This window comes from Excalfactoria chinensis, chromosome 1, assembly GCF_039878825.1.
Source record: "Excalfactoria chinensis isolate bCotChi1 chromosome 1, bCotChi1.hap2, whole genome shotgun sequence".
Classification (NCBI taxonomy): Eukaryota; Metazoa; Chordata; class Aves; order Galliformes; family Phasianidae; genus Excalfactoria; species Excalfactoria chinensis.
Window position 1 is genome coordinate 159,226,107 of NC_092825.1, and position 17,527 is coordinate 159,243,633.

A 17,527-nucleotide genomic window follows, 5' to 3' on the forward strand; every position below is an offset into this window, starting at 1 on the left:
ATTATGTGTATATCGACTTCAGCCTTAATCTTTCAAGATTTCACAAGATAGTGATCACCATACTGTCTAGAACGCAACTAATATAGTAACTTATTTACAAAAGCAACTCTTTTTTTTTTTTTTTTCAACCAGAAAAAAAGAGCAATATACATTTATAGCCAGAGTAACAACTAACCTGAGAATCCCAAATACTAAGTAATTCTTCTTACATGAAGGCTACATGGGGAAACAGTAGCAATTAACTGTTGCAGAATACCTCATATCTATGCAAGTAGTAAGTTTTCACTTGAAATGGCTTCAGTTGTGAAGTTACCCATATGACCTTTAGTTCATCGAAAGAGTTGCATATTATCCTTACAAGAAAAGATTTATGAAATCAAGCCAGACTACACAGACCACCGGTAAATTAAAGAGATGGGTTTGCCTAGCTGCACTTACATTCACAGCCACATGCAATTGAGAAACATGAAATGAAGATCTACGTTCCATCTAGAGGGACATACATTTAATTAGAATATACCAAGGGGAAATAAATAGATAAAATGCCTACTGCTTTTGACCAAGAAAGTCTATGCCCTTAGTTCTTTAAGGCCCCAATTCCTCCAGCCATACTCCTCACTTAGCTGCATGAAGGCATACAAAGCCAGTATTGTCAGGCATTCCTAAGAACAACCTCTTATTTATAAGCTTTCAAAACTCAGATGTTTTAAGTTTGGCAAAACGAAATTCTTAAGATATTTACAATTTTTATTTTATTTTTTTTAATTTACAATCTGCTACAGTTTTCTTTAACATTTTAGAACTTCAAACTGCACATTTTTGACTGCCTTTCCATTTGAAATACACTATTAGAATAAAAGACTGAACTTCCACATCTTAGAAATACCATGCTCCTGAAAATACCTAATATTCATACAACAGAATTTGCTATTTCTGTTACTGTGTTCTGCCTTCAGATAAATTATAACCATTGACACGGTATAAACATTTCAGCCTATAAACTCAATATTACATTTGAACTGCAATAATTTGAGTCTCAGTTTGCACAGGTTACATTAAATAGGTGTTTTAAACTCTTATTTTAGTAAGATAAAAAAATAAGTAGTCTTGTTTATAGACAAGCATTTTTCTAGCTATCATTTTTCTAGCTGAAAATTCAGCAGCAACTAGCTCCCACAAGGTCCCCAGCTAGATGTATCATACAGACTAATTTGCTCATCTGGTACTCCTTAATTCAACTAGTTAGTTACCCAACTGCAAACTTCTCTGAATATAGTCTTCATTGGGAGGGCTACTAGCAGTGGTGGAAAAGCATACTGAGGAACCAGCACCTGAGGTTTTAGCAGCTGATTTTTCACCACCAAGTACTGTAAAGTGCTACAGGAGGCATGCTCTGTATTTTCAAGATACACACCAAAGAGACAAAAAACACCGTTTTAGAAGGAAACTTAAGAATGAGTACAAATATTCAGGCAGTGCTGGAGGTGTGCTAGGCTAAAATTGGATAAGAAATCCAAAGCCTGAAAAAACAAACTTCTATTATGCAATACGCATACTTTTCAACAACTGACCGCTTCAAGACCGCTTGTTCCAAACCACAAAGCAACTCCAGTTACATCAGATGCTATTTCCCCAGACAAAGTGGTTCTGTGCTCAAATAATGCAAAATAACAAAACAGTTGTGAACACCACGAAGCTTCTCACCTCTCACTTCTCACAAGTCACAGGAAGAGACATGGCTCACCCTGGCTTGTGTGTCATTTTTAAAAGGAACCTTAGTCCATGCGAGAAATGGATGAAACTATCATGCCCAATTTTATGGTTAAGACCGTCAGGACCAAAGATTCAATTTTATGGACAAGTTTAGCAATCACGTTTAGTACTAATAATATGCAGATGGATTTTTTCCTACTCCACGTTGCACAGCTAAATCAATTCTGGAACCACCATGACCTGTAGTTGAGCAAATATACAGTATTTTACATTATTATACTTGCAGCAAGAGAATATTTGCTTAAGACTACCATCATGCATACATTTAAATATTAATTTCAATGTCAGAAGTGTTGAAAAATGTAAGAAATAGCTGAACTAGAAACATGACAAAAAAATACCAAGTCAGAGAGTAAAAATGACATACCAATGAGGAATGACTATTAAAAGTACAAGATTCGTGTCTTAGAAAGAAGCATGTACATTCGAGAGGCTAGAAGCTGAAAAAACACAAGCTGAAAAGACTAATTTTAAAAGAACACAAGTAATCATTAGAAAGGGAGTTCTCATGGAAAATTCTTCTTACACTAATTTTCAGATCATGATCAAGTTCCTGAATGCAAGTTCGCATTCACTTTAGTAATCAATAGAGTTTAACAGGAGAATGAAAGTTCTACTGCTCATCTAATACACGTTTTTGCAGTAAATCCTTTTTCTTTTCAAAAATAATAGCGCCAACTGACAGCAAAGGAAACTCTGTAATCTGCTCAGGAAATACAAGTGTGCACTTCTCAGTTCAATCCTCTTTCTTCCAGATCTTAAAAGGTCAAAACTCTCATAAATGACAATGAGCATCTGTGAGCAATCACGGTGCAAAAACAATTGTTTCAAATGAAATCAAAAAGACAGAATTATGGTAGAATTATCAGCAATAACACTGGAAGATCCGTACCATCTCCCACACTGGTAAAAACTGAAATACCAAAATGCTGAGCTTGGATTTCAGCAAAGAAAATGATACCATCTATCATGGTTTTTTCCTCCCTTTTTTTATCTTAGCAATATCAATTATGCTTTAGCAACATTATAAAGTGTCTAGAACATGAACACTGCGGTTATTGGAGACTTTTCACTGCTCAAAGCAGAAGAAACAGACAGGTATTTAACAGCTGTTTTGCACCGACAGCTATACAAGAACAGCCACATCTTGTTTAACTTCCTTCTTGCATTTTAACAGCATTCATTACCTTCTATTATCTCTGCAGAACCAGTCAATATAGTCACGCAGGACTACAAATTCAATTCTATTTTATACATCACACAATGATTTCTTAAGTCCCAAACACAGTTGAACACTCTGGCATCATGCTAAAATATAAGTGAATTCAGAAGTGGCAACAGAACTGTGCCCTTTAACTACTTTGCCTTTAAGATTTTTCCAAATGTATGTGGTCATACTACAACTACACACATAGACACTACAGTACTCAAGAACAGGCTCTCTAGTTCAGTAGACAAGTAAACTTTTCCTACTATTTGATAACAAGCAACACTGTTTTAAACTGAAGCTTTTTCTGGTATTACACACAGGATTAAGACCTCTGACAAGCCAGGTTTCATACATAAAGAGCTGCTAAGTTTTGCTACCTGTAAGATTTTCATATACTCTTGGCACCACTGATCACTGAGTAGACAATGTAGCTCTAGAATAGTAGCAACAACTTTGTTACTACTAGAATAACATATTTGTAGCACACATGAAATTCAGGATCACTTTCAGAAGCCTTAAAAGCTTCAGGAAAGGCAAATTAACAATTCCAATTTGTCAATAGAGACATAAGTGGTTGAAGACTTATGAAGTCTCCATTGATATCCAAGTAATGGCAAAGACAGACAATGAATCAATAACAGATTGGAATCTTGTGAAGTTATGAAATCCAGGATTTGCACTATCACCAGAAACAAAGGGCCCAGTATTTTTCTGAAAGGGACACAAAGAAGAGGGTAAATTCTTACCATTAACTCTAGTTCTATAGTCTAAATAAGCATCTGCAGTATCAACATACATTTTCTATTAAAACATCAAAAACTTTCTAATCCCTACAGTATTCAAGATGGGAGGATTTACGCTCTATCCCACCTTGAAGCTAGGCAGCTGGGAATACTACCTCACCCTTAAGTACAGGTTACAGGAAATACACAGGTAAAATAATCAGATCCTTGAAGGTCATTTGAGAGACTCTTTAAAACACCCCCCCCCACACACACTAAATAAATAAAGAAATAATCCACATTCTGAAGTGAATCAGAACAAAATTAATAGTAGCAAACATACAGTAGCTAAAAAAACCAACGCATCTGGCAGATGGATGTAGGAAAGAAAAAGGTTTGCCAAAGGAGTTCTGACTGACCCCGTGACAAATGCACACTAAGAACAAAACACCAACTTCCAACACCACTCCCGATTTGCACACACTAGGACTAGATTGGTTTTTATTGTACTTCTACTCCCATACAGTGATTTATCTATAAATTGATGTTTGGCCAAAATAGCTTATTACAGAGTAAGCATCTTAACTATGTTATCTAGTATTTTTACTCTGTAATTAGGAAGTCAGCCAGCAGAGGGGGCACAAGTTACTAAAACCTGTCCTTATAAGAGGTGATAGGGGAACAGGGAGATAAATCAGAGGCATGTTCTGTCTGAATACTCTATCAAAATACATAGCAACACTCTTTTCCTCTATGACTGTATATATCTAAGAAAAGGCTGAATGAATGTATTAGCAGGGATAAGCAGTTGCTTATTTGGATCCTAGTCTCTTAAACTTTTAATTTGTTAGTTCATGGTTTCTAACACCAAAGAGGACACCATTATTCCAGTTCTCTTATTTTTGTTTTGGGTTTTTCTTTCCTTGTTTTTTTTTTTTTTTTTTTTTTTTTTTTTTTTTTTGCTGATTATTGCCCTTATTCTACCAACCATTCTTTGGAAGCCTCAGTCACAATAATCAATTACCTTCAGTATAAAAGTGGGTGGGGTGAATATAACAGATAGAACTATTTTATCTTCTGGAGAACACCTTAAAAACAACTTTAGGAAACAGTTTCCTAGAACTTATCAAAATCTGAATTCATGCTTCCATTAACTCATCTTCTTTTCCCTCAAGGAAAAGGAAAATGATGTTAAAGCAGTCACGTTTTCTTCTGCACTCATTCACACTCTGAAAGTCAGTATATTGATACCAACGATTTTGCAATAAGAATGGATACCAGAGAAGAGCTCTCCTCCGTGATGTGATTTCAAAGCTTGAATTCAACAACATACAGCCATCCTTCTCTATAAACTACAGGGAAGATATTGCAGGCAAAAGGATTTTTCATTTCCTAGACAACTCTTCTTTAGCTAACTACGTTACAAATAGCTAAGAGTTTCTCTTCCAATGTCCAAGGCATGCAATAACCAGTTCCTTATCTGGAATGCTTGCAAAGGATTACAAGGTAGTTGTACAGCTTTTGCTTCATCTCTTACAGGCCCTATAGATTAGCAGTAAATTGAATGATCTTCACACATGCAGGATATTGATTCTATGGTACAAGTTATCTGTATTTCAGATGACTGGAAAAAGAAAAAAGGAGTTGCAGGTTAAACAAAACAATTAGCAAAGAAGAACACAAGTGTAATTTCCTCTGAAGCCAGGCCAGAATTTACACTTATTAGCACAGCAGTTGCAGAACACAGGAATGAAGGGAGCATTCTTAAGCAGGTTATGAAGTTCCACATGAGAAAAGGATATTTAAGGTATTTAGTAAAATATACACAGAATGAAAAGTATAGAGCATTCTTAAGTATATCTTAAAAGAGTATTGAATTTGCAAATATACTCTTCAATCTTTTCTGCCTAGCCTGGAAGCCCCACAGCAAAATTCAGAGATCCGATCAGATATTACTTATATATTACAGGGACATAAGTAGTGAACTACATGAGAAATAAGATACCAAACACTTTGTCAAATAAACAAAAACAAAACCATCCCACAAATGTTTAATATATGACATATATTTAAATACAAGTACTCTGCTCATTTTGCCTGCCCTTGCAAGTCGGTGTTCTATAAGCAATAGCTACATTGTGTATCTGTCTTGAAATGCATAGCAAATTATTCTGCAATTATAGTATCATTTTTACAGTGCTCATAACTTTGCAGATTCTGGATTCCCAAGTCTAGCAGCAAATCTAGTGAAGACTAATGTATACAAAACTACCTCACTACGCACAGTCATTTTGGAACACTACTCAAAAAGTTCGTTCTAAGAACAAAACCAAGATTAACAGCTAGAAACACCAAAAAGGCAACTGAAAACAGCCTAAGAAGGAGATTAAATGCAAAAGATGATTATTCCGGAATATAAAGCCACCACAGCAGGTAGTGCACATATGAAAACAGAAGGGAGATTTGTCAAGGAAGCATTTTTATAGACTAGGTACTGAATAATACGAAAATAATGAATACACAGTAGGATTTACCAGGACAGCAGACCACGAATCCCAAGATTCACTAATATTATGATTTCGTAAATCACATACTTCCAAACGTTTGTAAATCAGCTTCAAAAACACCACTTCATTATAGAAGTTTGTCCTGTTTCTCTCATCTAAGAATAAATTCAATTGAGTTCTAAATAATATATTATGTAAGTTGTAACTTCTTTATTAAACTGTAAGTGCTCCAATTTAGGTTAGGTCCTTGATAAGTTTCAAAAACAATTAAGTCCTTGAATCTTGCACAATTTATGGCAGGTAATTTAACATTATATTCTCAAAAAAAGAACAACCAACCAAGAACTACATAATGTTCTTCATATACAGTCAATTCCAGCAAGTAATAGTGAGGAACAGCAACAAAACTGAAAACAACAAAAAGAAAAGCTACTAATATTTTAAACATGTTAGCGCCAAACTAACTGCTTCATGAAAAATCCCCCAAATGAAAGAACTAATTTTGCATGAAATTGAAATACACAAGCAGGAAAACAACTGCGAGTGTATCTTGCACCTTATTTTTAAGATAAGGAAACTGTTACTTAAAAATAAAGATGCAACTTATTAGTATAGATTTGTAAATGAATTGCTGCTGAAATCACACTGAAGTTGGATAAATCAGCCAGCAAATCCTGGTGGTTTCCAAAGTTATCTGGCTAAATTCAGTAAATGCAAGCTGCTAAAGAACAGCTTATACTGGAGCTTTTATACACTTTTAAGTATAGCTGATATAACTATCCATGCCAAATATGACTTGATCTTTAAAGCCAACCCCCAAAAATCTGGGTTTAAAGATCATTTTGGTCATATTTTCTAAAAATATTTCTGAATCTTTTATTCCAAAAATAATTGACCTTGTCAGGCTTTGGATCAAGTCCCTAATTACGGCAATCTTTCTGCTTCACAGCAACGATTTCACATAGCTAGGCCTGACTCAGTCAGTGGAATTCACAGTGCTAGGACAGGCCACTGTCCTCCACATACCAGAGTAGCAAATTTCACAGCTACCAGCCTACTGAGTAGGGAAACATCAAATAACTGAAGTGAAAAAGCCAAAGAGATCCATACAACATTTTCTCTACCTTTTGGTAGGTTATCAACTCAGATTAAAGACAAGCTGACTGAAGGTAGAGTATTGACTCATGAATATAGGATGAATGATTGCTGCCCCAACACCTCCCAGTGACTCCTTGGAGTTTATCACCACTACAGCAGGAACAAGCTGGCTGTTAAAAAATTGATTCTGAACCACTTTAGTTCACAGTTCAGCTTATTAAGGTATCTGAATCAATCACTAGTTTAGTTTAATGTACTACATGAAGTCACAGTCACAATTTGCTCCTAGTTTGGCACAGCTGTGAGAGTCCAGAAGTGCAGAAGCAGAGCAGACAGCTAGGATGGGTGCCACTTCAGCAGTCTTACAACAGTGCATAAAATGAAGTGAGTGCTCTGGGATTTAAAGTCCTAGGGTAGACTATTTGGTGAAGGGAGGATGAACACAATATGAGAAATGGCTATCTTCAACTAAAGCAACAATGTCAGCACCTTAAATTGATTCCAGTGACAAATACTCTGGATTTGTCCAATGCAGTCTTTTGTCTCAAGGAGACATTGACAAAATGCACAGTATGTTCAGATCATTTATCCTCAAGCACCGTTACTAGATGAAATCAGATTAACACCCTGCTCTCCGCAAGCAGGAGCAGTTCCATGCAGATTGAAAAAAAAAACACATGAATTAAAGGGAATGGACACTGGACAGACACTAAATATTACTATTCAAGCAAAAGTTTACTGGATGAGTCAACAACTGGACAGTAAGTATGATTTCAATACTTATGTCCTTCAATTGTCAGAAATGCATACTAGAGAACCACTCTGCCCCTGTTAGATCAGTTTTGTATAACACTGCCAAGCTTAAAGCCTTGGAGCAACACCAGACATAACCAATACTTACCCACTATTCTAGTTACCTAGTCATTAATGCTGCTAGGCTTACATTTTATAGTAGGACTGGTTTTTGATAAAACCTCTTGTCCTCTCACTCAAATAGAAGCCTTATCTATTCAGTTTCTGTCATATTCATGTTTCCAGACTAAATTTCAAGTTGCCATCTTAAATGAAAAATAGAAAGTATTTAATTTTAATGTTTGTGTATATACTATAACTTAAACATTACCTATTTTAATTCAGCTGTAGGCATTAGCCCTATTTCTCCACTGGAAAAAACGTAGGCTTAAATCTACAGTAAACTGCAGGTTTATGCTTGCCAGGGTAAATCAATTAACTGAGGCAGAGGCACTACCTCTAGAATAAAAACAACAGGTGCTTAGATAACATTCTTGAGTTCTTATTAAGATAAAAATTGCTATACACTTTTGAAAAGTCTAGTCCATTAGGGGTCAGCTTTACAGTACCAGGCATCCCTTCTTAATTCTTAAGGTAAAGCATACAAGCAATAATAAGCACCTGAAATCCTACTTGCTGTCAGTATTTGGCATTAGACCAGCATCAACATATTGATACATCTAAAATACTTCATCAATACACACAAACCATTTCCTATCTGATATAGTAAGTTTTCTTGAAACGAGACAGTGCTATGCTTAGGACAGTGAAAATTAGCACCATAATCACACAATGCAAACCGCATACTTGATGGAGTTCTGTATTAGCCAGATGCTAATGCTCACAAATTTTATGAAATTCCAATCTGTTGCACAAACAACAGCTGAAAACAACTTGATTAAAGGGCCACGCAGTACGATGCGAAAAATCGCAACATCGAGTGCAAACATTAACATGTTCTCCAACTGGTAGATGCAGATATGGAAATATTCCGTGAACCAAAGACACACTGTGCTGTTACAGGCACAAATACACTACAAAAAGCAAAAAAAAAGCAGCTGTAAGCAGGCAACACGATTAGTTCCAACTGAACCTCAGTCAAATAAAGTCAGACACAGAACAAATAACAGCTCTTCCCTTCAGACTTCATAGGTATGGGCTATCCAACTACTCAGTAAAAAAAACAGAACAACTTAAAGAGAAAACAGTGATAGATATTGGGGAAAATACTTAGTGCTTCATACAATGATCGATTTTTGCCTCTGCACCTATGAATACTTGGTTCCCATACCTGGCAGTTCGCTCTGATGAAGCACAAATATAAAGAATCCTTCACCTAGAGGACACACACTTGAAGCACTGAAATGAGATCGTATACCCAGGGAGTCTATGATGGAACTGAGGCAGATACAAGATTCAAAATAAAAAGGCAAGAGATACAATACTGAATTCCAAACTGTCCTCTGCTGACTTGCTAGTGAGGCCAAGTACCAGCCTGACACAGACACCTACAGCAGCTGCTGAAGTGCTGGCAGCCTGCCCCCACCTGATCCCTAAAAATCAAAGTCACTGTTGACACGTTATGGCACTGACCCTTCCAAATCCAATTTATTGAAATATCAAGCACTTAAAGAATCAAAGTGGCTAAATCATATTTGATACTCGGAACATGAGGAAGTATCTCAATTCTTCCTGCTAATGAAAGAGATGGATGAGATCATTTTAACCAGGAAAAGCACAGTATTCTTTGTAAGGCTTTTTAGTTCTTCCTTTAAAACGTACTGGATTAGAAGTAGATGAGTGATTTTAACAACACCTAAGTCTGACGTGATTATTACTCCTGACATTCAGTGAACTTTGTTAGTCTGGGAAGGCTGAAAAGAATGCAGTCTCCCCAAGCAAGTGGAAAAAGATGCCATTATGCTCACTAGAAGATATGATAAAACAAAACTACCTACAAATTAGAATCATTTTAACTATGGACCAGATGATGGACTTGTAAATTACAGCCTAAGAACTGTAAATTAGGAAACTGTGCTTAACTTCATCATATGGGAGGTGAGGAAGGTCAATTGTCACCAGCACTCCACATATGTCTTTGACATAATAAGCATTTAAATCCATGCTCTGGCTATTTCTACCCTATAGGATAATTCATAGTCATCTATTTTCTTTAAGTATTTCTACCATTATTATACTTAAGTTTGCTATGTTGTTTTCTGTTGTCTGAAATTCTCTACTTTGTGTTTATTGGAAAAGGCAAAAAGAGAATGGGAGATCTTCACCAAGAGTGTAAAGCTCTGCCTCTACCAGCATGAAAAGCAAAGCGCTGCGTAACCATGCAGGCATGACAAAGCAGGAAATGCTAATCTAAACTTTGGTTCCAAATTTGGATGCACATTCAACACAAGCCATTCCAGTGCAGCGTTTATGACCCCAAAATGCCAAGACAAAAGGCATGCTTGATGGATTTTGACTTTTGAAAGCAAGGAATTCTACTAACAATCAAATAATCAGAAAATAAAACTGTTCAACAGAACATGCCACTGCTAAAGCATAACATCTGTAAAACCAGGGACAAGATTTCATATGTGTGTTTCATGCTCTTTTTTTTTTTAAGCTCAGCATATTTTTTTAAGCTCACCACACAGGGCACAGATGTGCAACAAATAAGGAGTCACACTACAGCATGTGACTTAAAAACTGAGGTGTACCTACAAGCACAATTAGAATTGATCTCCTAAGCATGCTATCTACATGTACTCGGAACATGATCGTATTTTTACAGCCAAACATGTCTCTAAAGAAACAGCTCTAAGCTTTATGGTGTGAACACATTGGCATTAGTGCTACCCTAGCTACAAATGGGCCTAACTGTATGTTCAGAGAAATGCAGAGTAGCAACTAAGCTAGGGTTTGATTCTCATGCATTGTATGAATAGAAGCTTTGGGAAGAAGAAAGAAAACAGGCCACTGAATGCAGGGCACCTTTCAGCTTCCAAATCAGAAATGGCCGTTGCTAATCCTTACTGTATTTCTAAGCTCTCAAAAGACCCATAAACAATTCACGTTTCAAGATGCCTTAATTACACTTTTCCAAGTATGTGAAATACAGTGTAGGGGAAAAAAAAACTCTCACTAAAACTGGGCACGAACTGTAAGTCACCAAAAACACACTTCCATTTTTTAAATAGGGAGTGCACCTTTCCCATCAGTGGGAATGAAAAATGAGTCTCTCAGATCTACTTGGAAGTATTACTGCTGGCCATTTTGTTCCAAAACAATTACATGTTAGCGTGTGCTTTTGTACCATCATGTTTAACGTGTGAAATTCAGCTCTGAGCCAGTTGGTCCACATCAATAATTATGCTGCCGAAGATATGTTCAAGTTAATTCAGTGAGATAAAAAGCTCATTAAAAGTTTCTGCCATTGAAAAGTTTTCAACTATCAATATTGAAATGAAACTTCATCCTGAAAAAGGAAAATAATAGAAAAATGGGGGGAAAAAAAATATACCAACACGATGAGTTCAAAAATCCTCAAATGCTTTTTATCCTCTCAAGCCTCATTTGATGTAATGATTAAAAAAAAAAAAAAACAAAACAGTAAGAGACCTTCATTAAGCAGATAATAAAGTGAAACACGGGGTTTCAGACAATCAGACCTTTAGCAATTTCAAGCATCCATCAGATTCATTTTTAGTAGTGCTGTGTTGGTCCTTTGCATGCAAGTTTCAAAATACCAGCGATGCATTCTACCTACCTTCGCTTCATTGCTCATTCTTAGAAACTTGACTAGAAACTGCAAACAACTGAAGTAAATAGCTGGTTCAGTTCAGCCACTTGTTTATATTTTGCTGTGTTATTTAATAGATACACTCATGTTTTCTGTTTTCACAGAAATTCCAGAAAGACATCACTAATATTTAACCCTTCCATTACCTCTAACAAGCTGCATTTGTATCACTCAAAAAGACACAGTTAAACTTTAACTACACTGCTGAACTTGTAACTTGTATCACTGAACAAGTCACAGCAGTAAGATTGAGGAGTATATTCCAAAAGGATGGAAAATCTGCTAGAAATAAGTTCAATATTTGACTACCCAAAACAATGGGGAAACTGAAGCGGGGAAAAGATGACAAAAGGAAGTCAATTAGCTAAAACTGGGCTAACAAAGTACTACATTCTGTGTGATATGACAGTGATCCTACTGAACTGTACGTGTTTAAATTGCTTTCTTCCTAAATATATCAAAACCCTGTGAATTTTTCCTAAGCTTTCTATAACAATGCAGGAGGTGAAGAGGATCGTTATTTTTAGCAAAAAGCTGACACCTTATTTGAAGGTTCATTCTTTTGCTATTATCATCAGGACAAAACAGCATGTACAAGAAATTACTGCTGGACTCAAGAAATATAAAGCAGTTCATCAGTCTGCAAGCGCTGTAAAGCTTAAAGGAATACTCACCTGAAAATATTTACTTTCAAACTCCCTTAATAAGCTGACTGTTAAGAACATCAAATTTTATTTTCCTTTTTTTCTGTTATACTGCCTCCTTGTATGTTTGTGTGCATGCTAGTGACAGAAGCTCTCAAAATTTGATCTAAAAATCCCCTCTAGGTAAGACAAAAGGCTTATAAAAACATACTATAGCATTAATATCAGGAACAGCTTTTAAAGATATCTTCCAGATTCTTGATAATCTAACGATGCTGACCGTGTCCCTTTAAAATCTGAACATGAGATACTATTATCAGCTAATGTAGCTGTACACTCAATCATCGTAAGCAACTGAGTCAGTACTTATTTACTGAAAAAGTAATAATGGTAAATACTCATTAAACTATAAACATGAATTTTCCAAGAAAATATGAAGGAGATTTTCCTCAATTTCAGAATGACCAGTCATCACTCTTGTTCAGGAAGTCAGCTGATGGAGAACTCTGGTCTACTTAGAAAGAAATCAAGCATAGTGAGTCACGCTGCCATTTAAACAAACAGTTCAAAGTTAGCAGGGAGACAAGACATCATGCTGCTGGATGACTTAACTAAACAACCCTATCGTGTTCATAATGTGCCTTGTCATTTTTATGTATAAGGGTTTGTTTTACAACTCATACGTGTGAAACAAATGGAAGAAGACTGTCCATACAACCAAAAACCAAGCATGTTAGTGAGATGTTAAGTGAGATTCTTTCCAGAGAAAAGCTCAATTAATGTTTGGACTTATTACTTCACATAGCAACACACCTAAAATAATCTAAATGTTGCGTTTCTCTAAAATTATCTGTTCCTCCACTCTAAGATAAGTACTCTCCAAACATATAAATATAGTTAAGTAAAATACTCAAATATTCTATGATCTTAATACTTTTAATTGACAAAGAAATAAATGGATCTGATTTTGAATGCCACTGAGAATTCTGGTGATTTTTATTATCCTGACTTCATAAGCCTCTCTTACCGCATACATTTAGATACAGATTTATCTTAAGACATTTAGGTAGTAGACTTCAACAATAAGAAGCCTGATGGATAACGTGACCTATGGCTCAAAGGCCAAGGTGAACTTGAGGCAAGTGAACTGACCTGCATCTCATCCTGTGAGTGCCGACAGACCAGCTAAGAGCTACAGAATTTAATTTGATTTATGAAAATCTGCTACTTTGATTAGTAGAGCCAGAATGGGAACCAGACACTTCAGCGGCAGATGATCTGGCACTTGTAATATACCCATCTATTTTTGCAGATGCTAAAAGAAGTCAAAGTTCTACTCAGTCACTTGACTGCTCATTTGGACACCTCTTCAATAGTCCGTTCCATGCATGGAGCAGAGCAAATAGCATTCCTAACCACAGTGGGCTCAAAAACAGAAGACCTCCAACCGAAACAGACTAGGCAGTAGCTCCACAGACAAAAGACCAACTTGCAATAATGAGAACTACTAACTGGCCAAAATAGTCATGACCACTCAATGACCCACTGGGCTAAGTACTTGAGCCTAGCTGGTTCACTCAGTGTAAGTTATATGACACGGGTTTCATGTATTCCTTCATTATCAATAGATATGGTAAAGAGCACGTATTCCATGTATGTGTCTGCTATGGTAAATGTTTCAAAAAGCATCGATTTGCTAACGTAACTAAGAAAAATGGCAGAAAATGGGAAAGATTAGCACACAGAAGAGGACAGCAGATGGTAATAGACAAGAAAAAATAATCATGTGTGGAACTAGCTTTTTTTTTTTTCTTTGAAGTTTCATCACCAAACTGGCATTTTAAAAATGCTTATAGACTCGCTTAATCACCTAGTGGCAAAGCCATACAGTGCAACATGAGATAGACCTCCTTCCCAAACAAACATGGTGTGTTATCATAAACTGCACTCAGACTGGAAAAGGGAGGGAGAAAACAGGGACTTATTTTCACAGCCACATTCCCATGGTAAATACCAAGAGCAGTAACTAATCCTCAGAGAGCAGATGAAACACTACATGAGAACAATAAACGAAAAGGGGAGATTCAGTTTAGTACATCCCACGTGAAAAATACAGGATATACTTTGCCCAGTACTGGTAACATCTTCTATGCAAAACAAATCCAGGGTTTGATCCAGTGCCAGAAAGAACTGGGTATGCTTCTTAAAGTGCATATTTTAACCTAGAGTTACTGGCTTGTAGCAAGTCATACTACTGAGCAAGGGAACACTGGACCTTCCCAGAAGTAGTCCTGCCTTAAAGGGACAGCTGCCATACAGGCATTTGAAAATCAGAGTTTCCTAAGGCTCTACTATAAACAAACGGGAATATAAAAATAAAGGTATTTGGAGAAATGTTGAAGTAAACTCACTGGAAAACAATGCTTTAAAAAAAGATGTGCTCAGCTTAGCACTTTAGGTGCTTTAGTGCTGTCAGAAAAAAAGAGCCCATCTCCCAAATTGTACTTAACTGATCATACAGCACTATATACAGAAATCAACGTTTTGAAGACCTCATCGGGCTCACCAGTTAATGTTCTGGAATTTGTCACCAAAGAAAACTAGGAAGCTTAACTGAGAAGGCCAATTGCAGCTTACATTGTAGTTTAAAAACAGAGTAATGAAGAAAATAGGTGGTAACATTGGGTACAGAACTGTAGTCAGTACCTAGATTTCTTCACACTGTCTGAACTCTGCTTGCTTTTTATGGAGCCCCTGTATTGAGTACTTCATGAAGACACCACTTTGGGCAACCACGGGAAGCGTGTGTTTTATGATTTTTCCACCTATTACCGGTCAACCTACCTGCCCATAGTTGTCTATGCCAGTTACTAATCTATTTAAGTTTAATAAATCAAAAGCTGTTCTTAGGGACTGGCCAAGAGTTGTAAGTCCTTCAGCCTGAAGGTTTTTCAGTTCATTCATGAACGTCGCATGGTTTTCCTTCCAGCCAGCCTGAAAAGAGAAACGCGAGAAGGCTTATTGGTGGAACGAGCTCGGGACAGGAACCTCCTACGGGATCGGGCTTTTCTGTTGGCTACAGCGTCTCCCTTAAACGCTAAACGAACACCTCGGAAGTTACCAGTATTCAGTATCGTTTCGTAGAGCCTGAAAAGACGGACTTTTAAGATCTTAACGCTCTGCGTTCATCGAGTATTTCTTACAAGGGACGGCCGTCTGCGAAGCCACACACACCAGGCTTCCTCTACACCGGGCTCGCGACCCCAGAGAGGCGATGCCCAGCGGGTTCACCCCCCCCCTCCCCACTCCTCCCCCCGCGTCCCGCAGCCCCCGCCCCGGAGGGCTCTCCTTTCCCGCCCCTTCCCCGCCGAACTCTCCTCGGAGTTGCTGTCACTTCTCCCAAGTTGAGCACACCTCCCCCACAGTTCCCTGCCGCTCACACACACCACACGGGGGATATAAAAAAAAATGTCGGCCATGTTGATGTCAGCGCCGCCGCCGCTGCCCGAACCCGTGCGTGCGCGGCACCGCGCGGCCCGGCCCGACTGAAGGGGCGGCGCGGCGGGGCAGGAAGGAGGGCCGGGGGGCGGCGGGGAGGGAGGGGGGAGCGGGGTTACCTTGATGGCGTAGGGAGGCTCCTCGAAAGTGACCAGCATGTACCTGTCTCCCCTGCTGGCCGGGTCCCGGGCTCGGAGCTGCGGCGCGGGGACAAAGCGGAGGGTGAGGCGAGAGGAGGCGCCGGATCCCCCCCCCGGCGCGGCACTGCCCCCCCCTCCCGCCCCCCCCTTCCCGTCTCTCCCGCAGCCCCCCGCGCCCCCCGGCCCGCAGCCCCCCGCCGCCCCCTCCCCTCTCGCTCGCTTTCGCCTCCTCTCGCCAGGCAGCGCCGGTACCTTCATGAAAGTCTCTACAGCGCCTTTGGCTATGTCCAGATAGGTGGTGCCCAGATGGGTGCGCTGGTTCATGGAGGCGGACGTGTCTATCAGGAAGAGTAAGATGGGCATAGTGCGGAGGGGCCGGCGGCCGGGCGGCTACATGGACAGCGGGCGGGAGGGAGAGGGGAGAGCAGGGGGAGGAGGAGGAGGAGAGGCAGCCGGGGTCGGGAGAGGAGCGAGTGGCTGTGAGTGCTGTGCACGGGAAGGGCCTCCCGCTGCCCCTCTGCCGAGGCGGGGGAAGGGGGCAGCGCTGCCTGCCCTGCCCTCCTTTGTGTGAGGGGCCTGCCCAGCCCGGCACGGGCCGGGTGCTGCGGGAGCGGCGGGGAGGGCTGCGCTGCTGCTAACCTTCCCCCCCGCCACCACCGTCCTCCTCCACCGCCGCCCTCCCTCCCCTCCCCCTGTTGATGTTACTCAGAAGTTTCAGGCGGACCAGCCGCAGCCCGCCCGCCCCGGCACTTTCTCTCTCTGACTGAGGCGCTTCCTCGCTCGCCGCCCGCTTTTAAGGGCGCCTGGGCAGGTCGGGGCCCGCCCCCGAAGGACACGTCCCCGCCCCACGTGACCGCCTCCCGGCCCCGCCATAGGGCTTCTGGCGGCCGCTCATTAGCATATTCAAATCGCCGGGGGAGGGCGGGGCGGAGGGGGGTGGCTGGAGCCGCTGTGGGAGAGGGCGGGGGGGAGGGGGGAGCGCGCGCCCGAGCGCCTCCGCCGCGCATGCGCAGTGAAGGTGGGGGGGGGGGGGTGGCAGAGGAGGCGATCGGGGGGCGCCGCTGCTCCGAAAATGGCGGGAGGGGGCTCCCCTCTGCCGGGACACGGGGCGACAGCGACCCTCTGCGGGGCTGCGGCCGTGGGCGGGAGCCGGGCTGCGAGCCGGGACTGGGGCGGGGGATGGAGGTAGACGGGGTAGCGGGGTTGGCCTGAGGGACCGTAGCCCAGCGGGGCGGGGACGGCGGCTGTTTGTCCCCGAGGTTGAGTCACGGTGAGGAGGGAGAAGGGGCGGGAGCCGCCGCCGCTCTCCTTGAGGCCGCGGGAAGGTCCCCGGGCGGAGCGGAGTCC

At 40.2% G+C, this 17,527-nt stretch overlaps 1 protein-coding gene across 2 annotated transcripts in view; it reads right to left on the bottom strand.

Moving 5' to 3' along the window:
• INTS6 (integrator complex subunit 6) overlaps positions 1 to 16,699 on the bottom strand; it is a 42,286-nt gene extending 25,587 nt beyond the window's left edge. The window contains exons 1-3 of one of the 2 annotated variants that reach the window (XM_072360316.1): positions 16,433 to 16,699; positions 16,160 to 16,237; positions 15,387 to 15,536 (exon numbers count right to left, since the gene is read on the bottom strand). In XM_072360316.1, coding sequence (XP_072216417.1) covers positions 15,387 to 15,536; positions 16,160 to 16,237; positions 16,433 to 16,543 — 339 coding nt within the window. In that variant the 5' untranslated portion in view covers positions 16,544 to 16,699. The remainder of the gene's footprint in view (positions 1 to 15,386; positions 15,537 to 16,159; positions 16,238 to 16,432) is intronic. The other variant, XM_072360308.1, reaches the window with a different exon arrangement.
• Between the last annotated feature and the right edge of the window lie 828 nt (positions 16,700 to 17,527).